The sequence below is a fragment of the Myodes glareolus genome, chromosome 10 (genome assembly GCF_982192425.1).
Source record: "Myodes glareolus chromosome 10, mMyoGla1.1, whole genome shotgun sequence".
Classification (NCBI taxonomy): domain Eukaryota; kingdom Metazoa; phylum Chordata; class Mammalia; order Rodentia; family Cricetidae; genus Myodes; species Myodes glareolus.
In genome coordinates this window covers 69807401-69822113 of record NC_142035.1, presented here as the reverse complement: position 1 = coordinate 69822113, position 14713 = coordinate 69807401, and the positions used below count along the sequence as shown (strand labels likewise).

Genomic DNA, 14713 nt, shown 5'->3' with positions numbered 1-14713 from the left:
ATCCATGGCATATCAGTAGCCATGTTTAGAACTGCCATGGAATAAGCAGAGGTTGGTTTTAGATAACACTTACTTTACAAAATCATCTCCCATGTACAAAAGACAACTAACTGATTCTGGCAGTGGGATGGTCCAACCAGAAGTCATAAGCTGCTTCCTTTAAGCAAAAAGTAGAAGTTTATCCTAGGTACATGTTTGGGGGGGGGGGAGTAAATTTTAGGTTTAATTCCTTCTTTTCGGGACCCCACACAGTGGCAGTCTTTTAATAGTGCTCTGTGGGCCAACAGGGACTCCTACACTTTGTTCGGGTGTCAGTCTGAATTGTGCTTTTAATCTGGCTCACTTTGTTAGACTAACAAACTATTAGCGTCTGTTTCACCACCCATTCCCACTAATTAATATTGTTTTCTGGGTTTTTGCATGTTCCCATGCTTTTATTAAAATGCTGCAAGTGTTTATACTAAGAATGTTCTCAAAATGTAAACACAGTCATTATCAAATACAAGTTTTCTTGAAATGTCTAGTTGTGTAAATTGTATTTGTGGGGTTAGATGTGTTAAAGACTAGCATATGAGAAACCAATACTGTGAAATAATATTAAAGAAAATAATAAAGTATCTTGACTATTCACAGACTATCTGTTACTACGCTGTTACATTCCCTCTGGTGTCAATAATTAGATCCTGCCATTAACTAAGGTTAAAAGAGATTAATGATAGATATGTACATAATTACTTTTTCTTAATCTTCCTTTTTTCCCCAATTAAAGATAGATGAGCTTGAAAGTAATAAGCTCTGGTATTTTCCACTTAGTAGATTCCATGGACATATTTAGGGGTGTATATGTTTTAATGTGGTTTTAAAATATTAAAATCTCTTCTTGTGTACTTTATATACTGTCAGTTTTTTCTTTATAAAAAAAAAAGAAAATTAGAGTCAAAATCCCTAGAAATTTTAAAAATCTACTAGACTAAATTTTTCTGGTGAAATTTTAATCCTAACAATATTTTTAATTTTTTTAAATCTTTATGATCAGTGGATTTTTTTTTTTACCCCTTGTGATGTCTCTTCACACTGTAAATAGCAAACAGTGCTCATTCCCCAGGAAATATTCTGCAGAACTGTTACCTGTACCCAGTATAATCCTAGCTATCTAAATTATATTGGCATCAATAAAATTACGGATAACTAGATTTAGTTTTTAAGTATTTTTAGTGCCTCCAATTACTCATGCAGGATTTTACAATTATTTCTGTATTTGATTTCTTACTATATTGCATATGAATTAAGAATATTTTTTTACTTATTTATTTATTTATAAAAATTTCCACTTTCTCCCCTCCTCCCAATACCCTCCCATTTCCCCCACTCCCTCTCCTCCTCCCTCTCCATCCCTAAGAACAGTCAGGGTTTCCCGCCCTGTGGGAAGTTCAAGGTCCTCAGCCCTCCCTCCAGGTCTAGGAATGTGAGCATCCAAACAGACTAGGATCCCAAAAAGCCAGTACATGCAGACAAAACAAGACCCAGTGCCATTGTCAATGGCTTCTCAGTCAGCCCCCATGTCAGCCACATTCAGAGAATCCGGTTTGATCACATGCTTGTTCAGTCCCAGTCCAGCTGGCCTTGGTGAGCTCTCATTAGATCAGTCCCCTTGTATCAGTGATTGAACACATCCCTCGCAGTCCTGATTTCCTTTTTCATGATCTCCCTCCTTCTGCTCCTCATTTGGCCCTTGGGGGCTTAGTCCAGTGCTCCAGTGTGGGTCTCCGTCTCTATCTCCATTCATCATCGGATGAGGGTTCCCTCTGATCCTGCCTTCCTTGCTCACATTCTCCCTCCATCTGCTTCTCATTTGGACCTAGGGAATTAAGTCCAGTATATGTATTAAGAATATTTTTGAATGCCTTAACTAAAATGAAAACTTTTCTCCACAAGTTCTGCATCAAATGCTTCATTAAAATCTGACGAAAATCATGGATTGGCCAAGCGCATTCGACAGGATAATTCAAGTGATAAGCTCTTGCAAGAAAACAGACTGACAGTAGGTATGTTTGTGCTGTTAATCTGATAATTAATTACATAATTATCTATCATACATAAAGTACCTTGGTTTTATGTCTTTATAAGTATCTCCCTTTATATTTTGTGGTAGGATAGGTGTGATTTTTATGCTTTGTAGAAAAAGAAATTTAAGATACATTGTGAAGCATGTATTCAATATTAAACAAATATTAAGGTTCCTGACTGAACCAGATTTTCCAACTTGTTACTCTGCCTACCCTTTTTGTTGTATAGACTGCCTCATATTATAGTTGCCTAATAATTGAAATAGTAGTTAAATGTATTATACAGTAAATCAATTATATATGTGTATGTATTTAAATGTTTCATTTTTGAGGCAGGGTCTTATTATGTAGTACAAGGTAGTTATGAACTAGTTATTTTCCTGTTTCTACTTCCCAGTGCTGAGATTACAGGCATTTGCCACCTAGCTCATTAACTATACTTTATAAATAAATTAGACCCACTTGAAATTTTTCTCTCAGTGCTTGTGTTTTTACATCTGGCCTCTGAATCATTTATGTAATTAATATACAGTCTCTACTTTGCTCCTAATTATAATCATATTGTGACTCCCCTGACAAATTGACAAAAAGACATTAATGAAGGATTCTACATACCCTCAATCATATGTGGGAGTAGCATGAATCCATGGGTACAAAAGTCGTTCTGTTTGACTATGAGTGTATTATATCAACAAGTTCTAGACCACAAAGTCCAGACCTGTCTCTGACATTACAATTCCTGTGACTTGCTACAGTACTGATTTATTAAGCATTCTTGTGCTAAGTCCCAGAATGAATATGAAGATTTCTAAGACTGGTTTCTTCTCTGGAGAAACCTATAGCACTTGGAATTTAAAAAAAAAAAAAAAATGTCATGAGATAATGTTTATGTCTCTGTATAACATGAAAGCTTTTCTTATTTTTCCTCAATAACTTTGCCAATTTCTTTAATAACAATTGATACTTGTTTACTTTTTCAACAGATATATCTATTATACAGATTTTTTTAATTTGCACAATAATTTAAAAATATAATGATTAAAGATAATGGAGTGCTTGGAGGTTATCAATTCTAATAGAAGATAAATATTCATAAAATATGTAATATCTAAGCCGGGCAGTGGTGGCACATGCCTTTAATCCTAGTGCTCGGGAGGCAGAGGCAGGCGGATCTATGTGAGTTCAAGACCAGCCTGCTCTACAAGAGCTAGTTCTAGGACAGGCTCCAAAGCTACAGAGAAACCCTGTCTCAAAAAACAAAAAGCAAACAAAGAAAATGTAATATCTAAGCCAAACATGTATTAAAGATTAGTAGAAATAAAAGAAAAGAAAGAAAATGCAACTGCTTTTCTTAAATTGCGCTCACCTGAGTTTCTAATAATGTATAAGGGTGAAATAACACGGACCAGCAGTGGGGGAAAGGCGAGTGTTTTCAGCTGGGCAGTTATAGAAACAAGAAAACAAGAGCCTCCAAAGCTGAAGCATGTGACCAAGAACATGTATAAACAACTGAACTGGCAAAAGGATGAGAAGGTAGAAAGGCCCTGTTTGAGAGAAGAGAAGAGACCATGAGATTTGTGTAGGAGACACAAACAGAAGAATTTCAAAGAATATGAGAACAATGACCATGCAAGAAAGGAAAGAAACAAAGACTCATACACATTTTCTTCTTTAACGAGAATGCAGAAATTGAAGAAGGAGTTTATTCAGTGATTTTACTTGACATGTGTTTATTAAAAGTTCTCACTAAAACTTCATTTATAATATGGAGAGAGTGAACAATTTTTAGCCAGCAGTATTTAATTTGCTCTGCTGCTGTTATATTTTTTCTCTTCTATATACCTGTTCATTTGTTTACTTCAGTATATTTTTGTTGAAAAAAAAAGTTTCTACGTGTACTCTGATCATATTTTTCCCCTCACCTGATTCCTTCCAGGTTTTCCTTACCCACCCAACTTTGTGTTCTTTATGGCTCTCTTTTAAAAAAAATTAAAAAAAAATAAGAAACACTAAAAATGTAAAAATGAAACAAAATACCACTGAATTTATTCTTGGTCAGTTAGTCCTAGGCATAAGACCAGGCGTGAAGTGTGGTTGATATATCCACTAACACTCCATTGTAGAAAAGTGACTTTCTCTTTGCCTAGCAAGTGTCAATTACAGATTATTGATGGGCACTAATATTTACTTCCTCCTCTCATTACTGGTACCCTGTCTGTCTTGAACCTTGGCAGGTCTTAGGCATACTGCCATAGTTAGTCTCTATGAGTTTGTCTGTACATCAGTCCTGTTGTGTCCACAGGACACTGTTACCTTAGAGTTCTCTGTCACCTCTGGCTCCTAGAATCTTTCCACCTCCTTTTCCTCATAGGTCCCTGAGTCTTGAAGGGAGGGCTTTGATGAAAACATCCCATTTAGTACTAAATGATCCAAAGTCTCTCTCTCTTTGCTCATTTCCAAGGTGTAAATTTCTTTGTAAATATCCAACTACTGCAAAGAAGATTCTCTGATATGAGTTGAGTGAGGCACTGATCCATGTGTATAGGTGTCATTACGAATCATTTTATTGCTCTGGTCCCTTAGAGTGATGGTAGTAAGTTTTCTGCTAGGCCCATGACCTTGCTATTCCCAGGTCCTTGGCCACTTTAGCAGTATCAGGTCCATACTCAGGTTACATCTCATTTAGTGGGTCTTAACTCCCAAAAAAAAAAATAAAAGTGGTTGGTTACTCCTATAACATTTGTACCACTGATCACTGATGATTCATCAGTATATCTTACAGTCAGGTCACTTATAGGTTGTAGGGTTCTTGAGTTCTCTGTTCTGTGATGAAAGTGGTGTCTTTACCAATGGGACCTAACTGTCAAATTGTGGAGAGTGACAAATAGCTTGTATTTGTTTGAGAGTTTCCATGGGGCTGCTTTGACCAATAACTTGACAAGATGTAACCCATGCCTGGCACTAAGGTTTTATTTGGTGTTATAAGATGTCTAGTTGGGGTATTTACTTTTCTATTATTTGGTGACTCCATTTAGATTTCTTTAATATATGTGTGTATGTTTGAAAGTTTCTACAGTTATATAGGATGTAGGGGGATATTTCAGTTTTCTTAATATCGCCTTAGATTTGTTTTGTGTCCCAGTATGTGTTCAGTTTTGGAGAAAATGCAATGAGCTGATGAAAGAAAAGTATATTCTTTTGTATTTAAATTATCTGGCAGGTTCACTTGGTTTATGGCATTATTTAACTCCACCATTTCTGATCATTTTTTCTTATCTTGATGATCTGTCTTTTGGCAAAAGAGTATTGTTTAGAATTGCAACATCCTCTTGGTGAACTTTTCATGAGTCCTTCCTATACTTTTCATATAGTATCCTTCCCTATTTCTTCTGGTTTGCTTTAGTTTGAAGTCTGTTTTGTCAGATATTAAAAGGGCTACTACATCCACTTGCTCCTTGGATCTATTTTCTTTGAATACTTTTTTTTCCATCCTTTTAGGTGACGTCTATCCTAAATGGTAAAGTGTATGTATTGAATGCAGCAGAGAGGTAGCTCCTATTTTCTAATCTAATCTATTAGTCTGTGTCTTGTCATTGGGAAATTGAGAATGTTGATATTGAAACTTTTCAATGAGCTGGGCTTACTGATTCCTATTATTTTGTTGTTATTGTGTGGGTCTTTTCTGCCTCCTTTGATTTATTGTTCTGGGACTACTTATTCCTAGTGGTTCTTGAGTGTATTGAACCTCTTCAGACTCAAATTTTCCTTCTAATGCAGTGGTTCTCAATGTTCCTAATACTGAGACCCTTTAATTCAATTCCTCATGTTGTAATAACCCCCAACCATAAAATTGTTTCATTGCTACTGCATATTTATAAATGTTACTGTCATAAATCACAATGTAAGTATCTGAAATGCAACATATCTGATCCAACCCCCAAGGGGATCACCACCTACAGAGTGAGAATCACTGTTCTAGTGCCTTCTATAAAGCTGATTTGGTAGATCGTAAATGTTTAAATTTGGTTTTATTATGAATTTTTGAATGTGTGTGATTGATAGTTTTGCTGGGTATGGCCGTCTAAGCTGCCATCTGTGGTCTGTCAGTTTGTACACCATCCATCTAGGTCCTTATGGCTTTCGTTGATAAGTCAGGTATTCTAGTAAATCTGCCTTGATATGTTAGTTGGTCTTTTTCCCTTTTAGCTTTTAATACCTTTTCTCCATTCTAGACACTTACCATTTTAATTATTGTGTGTCATGAGGTACCTTTTTTCTGATCCTATGTGGTTGTCTGCATGCTTCTTGTACCTTTTTAGGCATCTCCTTTAGATTGGGGAAATTTTCTTCTATGATTCTTGTTGTTTTTGTTGTTGTTGTTGTTATTTGTTTTTATTGTGCCTTTGGTGTGGTGTTCTTCTCTTTCTATCCTTATTTTTCATAGTTTTGGTCTTTTCATGGTGCCATAGATTTCCTAGGTGTTTTGTGCTTGTATTATTTTTAGATTTAACATTTTCTTTTACTGAGCTATCCAGTACTTTTACTGAACTATTCTTTTACCTTGTTTCAACACCTGAAATTCTTTCTTCAGTGTCTTGTAATCTGTTAGTGAGGCTTAAAACCTTGAGATTTTCATTTGACCTTCCAAGTTTTTCATTTACAGTTTTATTTCAGGTTGGGTATTCTTTAGTAATTCTACTTCTAATTTCACGTATTTAACTGTTTTCATTTCATTCATTTGTGTGTGTGTGTGTGTGTGTGTGTGTGTGTGTGTGTGTGTGTGTTTTCATGGTCTTCATTAAGGCATTTATTCATATTCACTTTATTGTGCTTGCTATTTTTTTAAAATTTTTGTACTGTGTTTTCCTAAATTGTATTTCTCGGGGCCTATTACCATAGGATTACTTGCTTCTGGAGGAAACATATTGTCTTGGCTATTCATGGTTGGGTTTTTGTTCAGAGAATTTAGACACTTGGAATTATGATATTTGAGGTGTTTCTTTGTATAGATGGCTGGTCTTCTTCTGTTCGGTGATTATGCTGTTCTTTTGTTGCTGTTGACCACTGTTGATCCTATGAACATGTGCTGGCTATGGGGAGAATACTTCTGCATCCCAGAGCTGGGTGGCCACCAGGACTCCCTGGTAGAGAGTGTTTATTTGGTTTGGAGGCTAACACAAAGGAACAGAGGTGGAATAGAAGGGAAGTCTGGAGGCGGTCGGGGAGGAAAATTAAGGTAGCCCTGAGTTTGTACCAAGAAGTGGAAATCTCAGAAAATCTATTGTATTTTAAATTGTTTTAGTTAACCATGAATTTCAAGAGTAAATTTTTGTGAATAAATTGTTATATAAATTGTATGAACAATGAGTTTTGAAAGTTTCTTTATATTTATTCATCTTTCTTTCTTCTCTAGGTTATAAAAGAAACACCAACAAAGTAAATTCAAACATGTTTAGAAAATTTAGAAGAAATGCTTCTAAAGAAAATATACACTAAGAAGTGTCGATGTCCCTGCAGAAATGTACTTCGTGTCTCTGAGAGACCACCTAGAACTGCTTACTCATCAAACAAAATAAAAACTCCTTTTGTACTTTAAGTAAATATAAAATTACAAGAGGTTATATTTACCATTTCTCAAATATTTGTTACTCTTGAAAATCTCTTAGTGAACATGTCAATTTAGTTTTATTTTACCTCAGCTATAGATTAGCACATTTGAGAAAAATGATGACCTAAATTACCCTTATTATTTTCAAAAATTAGGAGACTCTAGAAGTCATAAAATTAAGACCAAGATGTATTTGTCTTCTGTTCTCTGTCAATATGTGTTTTATTCCTATATGTGATTTTACTTTTGAAAACTTTGGTGCAGAAATTTAGATATACATGCCCATAGTATTGTAAATATTGTTTAAATACCTGTCACAAATACTAATATTTTATTGCTTGGTGTATTAAAGATATAGATTTTAACGTGTTTGTCTTCCTGCTTTGTTGAAACCACTCATATATAGTAAATATTATTTTATATAAGCATGAATTTTGTGAATTCGTTTTTCATACTAGAGCAAGGTAGTGTGTACCCAGACCTAATCCGTAAATAACTTATGCATTTCTTCAGAAGAGTTCTGAGGAAATATTTTAATCATTCCTGTTACTTAGGGATTACTTAGAGCTATAACATAACTACCTAACCTTATTCAGTTATCTGGTTTGGACTACTTTTTTGGTCAAAAGTACACATTTTTGCCTAATGCACTTTTAAGTTTCTCCCTCCGTGGAATCTTCACGCCAGACCGAACAACCATACAACACCTTGTAAGACTTCTTAAGGCTTTCACTTAATCAGTTTTTGTATTTAAAATGTAATCAAGAAAGCATGAGGCAGAATAATCTTCATAGTTACTCCTGCATTTGTAGGGGTGTGGAGTCTGTCATAGGAAAGGCCCAATAAATTTTCACTGTACATTGTGATTAGCTTTTGGTTGTGTTGCCTGTTGTAAGAATCACTTTCCCTGGGCAGAAGCGGCACACACCTTTAATCCCAGCACTTAGGAGTCAGAAGCAGGTAGATCTCTGAATTCGAGGCCAGCCTGGTCAAGAGAGTAAGTTCCAGTACAACCAGGGCTACTCAGAGAAACCTGTCACGGGGGGTTGCGGGGGTGTTAATAATTAATAAATTAATTAGAAAAAGTTCGCCTTCTATCTTGTAATTCCTTCAAATTACTTCAGGTAATTATATGCTTCAAAAGAAATCTTTTTACCACATGAATGACCACAAGATTAGTAAGTGGGGCTACAAGATGGATCAGTACATAAAGGCACATGGTGACCTATGTTTTATTCCTGGACCCCTGAGGGTAGAAGAGAGAACCAACTGCGAGTTTGTCTTCTGTCCTCTCCTTGTGCATCACCACAGGTACACATACATAGTCACAGTACCTACCTGTTGTCCACCTCAAGCACAAGTATGTGATCATCTTCCTTATGCAATTTTTATCAAAGACTTTCTCTTTGTAAAATATGTGAATAAAAACAAAAGAAACTTGAAGGAAAGGTTCAATCTGACTTAGAATTTTTAAAAGAGGTACATACCATCATGACCCGAGAAACATGGTAGCAAATGCTGTTCGATTGCATCTGCTCTCGCCTGGCTCATTTTTTTCCTTCTCAGTTTGGGACTATACAACCCAGTTTCCAGCTTGGTCATCCTTGCCTACTGAAATGACCTCATATACATACCCTGAGGTGTTTTCCTGGTGATTGATAATAATGATGTATTAACCCTCAAGATTTGTACTCTTGTATACTTGTAGTCTATTTAACTGTCTATTTCAATTTTACACTTAAATTCAGATATTTGTAAAAATTTTGTGTGACTTTCATAAGTACTGACTTGATAGTAAATACAAAGTCTAATAATCAAAATTTCTTCATTTATAGTATCCATTTTTTCTCTGTCCTTTCATTTCTTTAACCTCATTTCAGCATTGGATAATTTGATTAGAAATGTCAAAATATGGCCATTTTGAGCACAAGGACTTCCAACCCTAAAGAACTAGTAATATCCCTGAGAATACTCTGAAGTGTAATATTCTAGATTAATATGCTATTGCCAGTTTGCAGACACTGATGTTTCCTATTGCCACTTGCTGGCAGCCATGGTCAACCCCAAGATGTTCTCTAACATAGGAGACAATTGTGTCTCCTTTAGCCCATTTACAAAATTTTCACGCTGTAAGCACTCCACAGAAAAGATATGGAAAGAGGATTCCTCCTTGCACAAAATCATTCCAAGACTCATGTGCCAGGGCAGTGACTTCACAAACCATAATGGCAGGTCCATCTATGGGGAGAAATTGGAGAATAAGAACTACACCATGAAGTATTGTTGCCCATGACAAACGGTGGACCAAACAAATGCTTCTCAGATTTTCAGCTCTGCTACCAAGACTGAGTGGTTGGTTAACAAATGTCTTCGAGGCAGGATAGCACACTGCAACCCAGGCTGTGCTCTCAATACCTAACATATTGTTTTCTTGAATTTCCAGATTTCATCACTCCCCACCCACAAGTGACCCAAAAAGTGTTATTCAGTTCTACAAACCATCTCCTGAATACCCAAGCTTCAAAGGATGCTCTACTCAAGCATCCTTACTTGCCTGTATCACAACTGATTGCTGCTGCCACTTTGTCTGCCTTTCCACTGCCAAATATTTTATATTAATTACTTTCATCGTCTTACAAAATTCCACTAGCTTTCCCTTGTAGCCGCTCTTCTACTTTTTATAATATTCTGGAAAACAAAATAAAAAAAATAGAAAACCAAAAATCAACATGAGTTAGGCATGCCATGACCTGGTCATTCCTGACACACAAGCACCAAGCCCACAACAATATGGAAGATATCAAAATGAAAAAAATGATGTGTGTGCGTGAAGGGAAAAGCTAGAACATCCATCAGTAATTACAGTAGCATAGATCTATGTATCTTGGCTATCTTTCACATAGACTTTTCCAAACCCATTTTTTAATTCCCATCTAATGCGTCTGCCAAAGATGACTTTGGCTGAGCTCTGATAAAGCCACCCAGAGACTTTTCCACTACACATAAATCATTCAAGCAATTGGGTGTTTTTTGATTCTTGAAGAAATGTACCATTTTTTATATTTTCAGTGATGCGCTTATCCTTTCACGGCAGAGTCTTCTCTCCAGCCCAAAATGTACCATTTCTATCTTTATTTCCAACGAAGATTTAGAACACAAGCCTTGACACAAACACATACCAAAGCACTCAATTAACTAAGCCCTGTACAGGTAGTTTATTGCTTCATGTTTTAAAATCCTGTAGTTGTGATTTTTTTCCCCTGCTCTGGGTGGAAGTTTCTAAGGTTAATTTGGCAGGTTTTGGTATGATGAGCTTTTGGGTTTCTTTAATAGTCAGAACTCCCTAGATAAACTGGTCCCTCCTTCCAAACAAAGATATCATGGCTAAAAAGTATTATGATTTGAAACGTCTCTAACAGGTAAGTTGATCTTTTTGCCCACTATTGGAAGCTGATTTGTAACTAAGAGTGGTGGGAAATGATGTCTGTCAGAGTTGGAACTCATTTCAGAAGGCTGCATCTGTCAGTGGTTCAGCATCATTGCTCAGAGACCCAAGGTGATACAGTTGATTGCAGAGGAATGACACTTCCAGGTGAAATCCATTATAAAAGTAAACGAATTCCCAGTCATGACCTTATGGACCATGAGATAGTCCCTCTGCGACCAGCAGTCCCTCAGCCTGCTATAAATGGAAGATGAATGCAGTCATTCATTTGGCATGTGCCGAAAGGAAACATTTTCCAGTTTCCCCCTTATTCATTTAATGTTCATTTAAAGATGCACACCCAGAAGGACTTGGTATTTATTCTTTTATAAACGGTAAACACTTCACACTGTGGTATTTGGATATCTTACAGTCTTTGTCTGTAAACAAGTTGCTTCAAGGCATATTCCAGATACTCAATGGTACAAAACTTTAGAAGCTTAGCAAGTTCTTCAAATGAATGGTGATACCTTTTACCATTTGGATAGAAAAGGACACATTTAGTGCCATGAGTGTCACAGATGTTTGCATGTTAGTGCCTATAATCATGGCAATCTGCAGAACATGCTTTAATGATACATCCTGAATTAAAGGCAATGTCTTGAAAAATCTATTACTAAAACTCATATTTTAAAAACACTAAGTATCTACATTCTATCATATTACCAAATTCCAGATCAAATGCAACATTAAGTTGGATAAACAGCAGGACTAAGTAGTCTGAATGGCTTTAGAATAACGTGCAATTGGGAATATCGTTACAAAGAAAATAGCTTAAGTTGGGAGAAGATTGGACCTGCTCTTGAAGAATCAGTTTTCCAGACTATTACATTGGCACAACCAGTTGTAGCATTAGTTACATACCTGAAGCAAAACAGACCTTTTATATTCAAAAGTAGACTTAATGGAAGAGTCAGTCAGCCTATTTTATTACTACAGTGATCATAACCAGTTAATAATATAGAATTAAATTATTCATTGACACAAACATAAAACTAGTACTTTAAATGGCAACAAAGAATTGAGAAAGGATGTTTCATTATAAATATTTATCAAATAGCTCAGTGGGTCAAGATACTTGATGCCAGGCCCCAATGACTTGAATTGAATCTGTGGGACGTACATGGAGGAAGGACAAAATTGACTCCCAGAAGGTGTTCTCTGATGTCTACAAATGTACTGCAGCATCCACACATGCACATATCTACACAAACGAGGTAAACAAGTAAATAAACATACACAACTGACTGACGGCAATCGTAGACTTGCAAAAGTAAATTTGTAATTATCCTAATTTTGTCTCATATATGTTTTAAATAGCATTTTAATTAACAGAAATCAGAGCGAATGGTGTAATGACTTTATATTTCTGTAAATGTTAGGAAAACCCCATAAATTTAAACTGAAAAGAGTACACCAATATTTTCATCTCCTGCTATGTTTTAGTGGTTTTAGTTGTGCAATGTACATGTCAATGATCCTGGAAGCTTCATGAGACCCAAGTTCGCAATACTTTTCACTCCTGGGCCCCAGCGTCTAACATAGTCTTGGTACCTGACCTTCTGTCTACTCATGTTCAAGAAATCCAATGGGAGAACCTGATATAGTTCATGTTGGCATTGCACAGAAGGAGTCAGGCTATATGAGAAAACAATTCAAATATTGTACAAGTAATAGTTGTTTTGCTTAGTTTCTTTTTTTTAACTCACAATAAAAAATATAACTGGTTTCTTACAATTATCTTTTCAACTGTGTGATGACTCCTCCAGAATGGCCTGGGTCACATGTTCTCCCTCGCAGGTATCCAGTGAGTCATAAACTTGAGAGGTACACGCCATTTCCCCTCTGTGTGGGTAGAAGGATGCATGGTTATGCCATTCTTGGCAAAGTGCAATTTTAGCACTAAATATCAGCTTTTTTTCTAAAAGTTTTTGCAAAAACTATCGTATCTTAACATAACAGACTTTCCTATAATGTCAAGCTTATGAAAATTATCATCTAAATCTGTAATTGCACATGTTTATAGGGGATTTTTAGCCAAAGTTGAAGAATTCCTTGAATTAAAACTTACCTAACACATCCACTAAACAGCTTTTATTAATCCTTTGTGTATATACTCTACGAACAAAGATATATACTTGTTTTTACTGAGTTCACTTTTCCTAGGCTTTATAGTGAACATACTATTCTATTTTTTGTGAGTAGTTATATGGTTAAATTAGTAGTTTGGTTTTTTTATGAATAACTATTCTATATAATAAGACTTGAGGACTTGAAGTGCTTTGAAAACTTGAATTTGGAGGTTAATAATCTGTCTTAAAATCCAATCACAACATTAACTACCTAGAAATAATACATACTCCATGGGTTAACAGTTCAGTCTCCAGACTGTGCATTACTTCAAGCACCAATCACATCTAAACTTCTTCTCAACTAGGCAGGCCACAATTTTAGGGTTCTCATGAACCACCTCCTCAGGTTTAATCATTTCTTGTCATTACTCAAGAAACTCAGAACACTTTACTTGTGTTTACCCTTTTATTATGAATTATTATCTTAGCAACAGTCAAACTGAAGGTGCACGAAGGGCAAAGACTAAGGAATAGAGAGTAAAGAATGCTGCCAAGAAGGTTGAGACCAGGCTCCTCCATGCTACCAGCAACCTGGAAGCTCTCCAAATCCCATTCGTTTGAAATGTTTTGGAAGCCTTCTCATTATATAGGCATGATTGATTAAATCATTGGTCACTGAAGATAATGTCATCCTCTAGGCCCTTAAGCCACCTTTCTAGTCATGTGACTGGTTCCCCTGGCAACCAGACACCATCCTGTGGTTCTGGGGACTTTCCAACATTCCCTCATTAAACTAAGCTCAGGTGTGGTTGAAAAGAACTTGTTATGAACAACAAAAGATATTCCATTCGTCTTTGTTCCTTAGCACTTAGGAAATTCCAAGAGTTTTAAGAGCTCTGGGCCAGAAACGGCGATAAACATCAGATTCATGCATTTCTCATTATAAGTTACAGTCTCACTGCAGTTGTTGAAAATTGACCACGGAAGCTTAGAACACAGCATTAGGAGTTTCTCTCCACCTTTTACCACTTCATTAGCAGGATTCCCTTCTATACCACTCCTACCTCTTCATGACATTTTGAATGAATAAGAAATCTCTGAGAGTCTGTACATTCTACTAATGGGATGTTATAATCTTTAGAAAATCCTTCCTTATTCTGAATCCAAATCAGATCCACGGCAATGCTAGCCTACTGCTTCTCTCTTCTTCAAAGCAAAGCAATGAAGTTGCATATCTTGTTGTCAGTTTGCCACTTAGATGTAAAATAAAATCTGCCTTGCAGGATCATTAACCTTTATTACAAGAACTTGATAATGCCACTGGGAAATAGGCAGTTCCCGATTGTTTGCATATGCTATATTAGTCAGGAATGTCTACAGCTGCAAAGAAAAGCATACCCAACCAAAATAGTTTAATGAGTGAGGATTTGCAACTCTCATAACTAGGAACCTAGAAAGCTAATTGCTGGTGTTTGCTCTGCAG

General features: G+C 36.1%; 1 protein-coding gene across 1 annotated transcript in view; it reads left to right on the top strand.

The window, feature by feature from the left end:
• The window catches only part of Kif18a (kinesin family member 18A), a 69252-nt gene extending 61146 nt beyond the window's left edge, over positions 1 to 8106 (top strand). Inside the window, exons 16-17 of the mRNA XM_048443701.3 lie at positions 1936 to 2045; positions 7480 to 8106. Of these exons, the coding sequence (XP_048299658.3) occupies positions 1936 to 2045; positions 7480 to 7562 (193 nt within the window). The 3' untranslated portion in view covers positions 7563 to 8106. The remainder of the gene's footprint in view (positions 1 to 1935; positions 2046 to 7479) is intronic.
• Positions 8107 to 14713: the final 6607 nt, after the last annotated feature.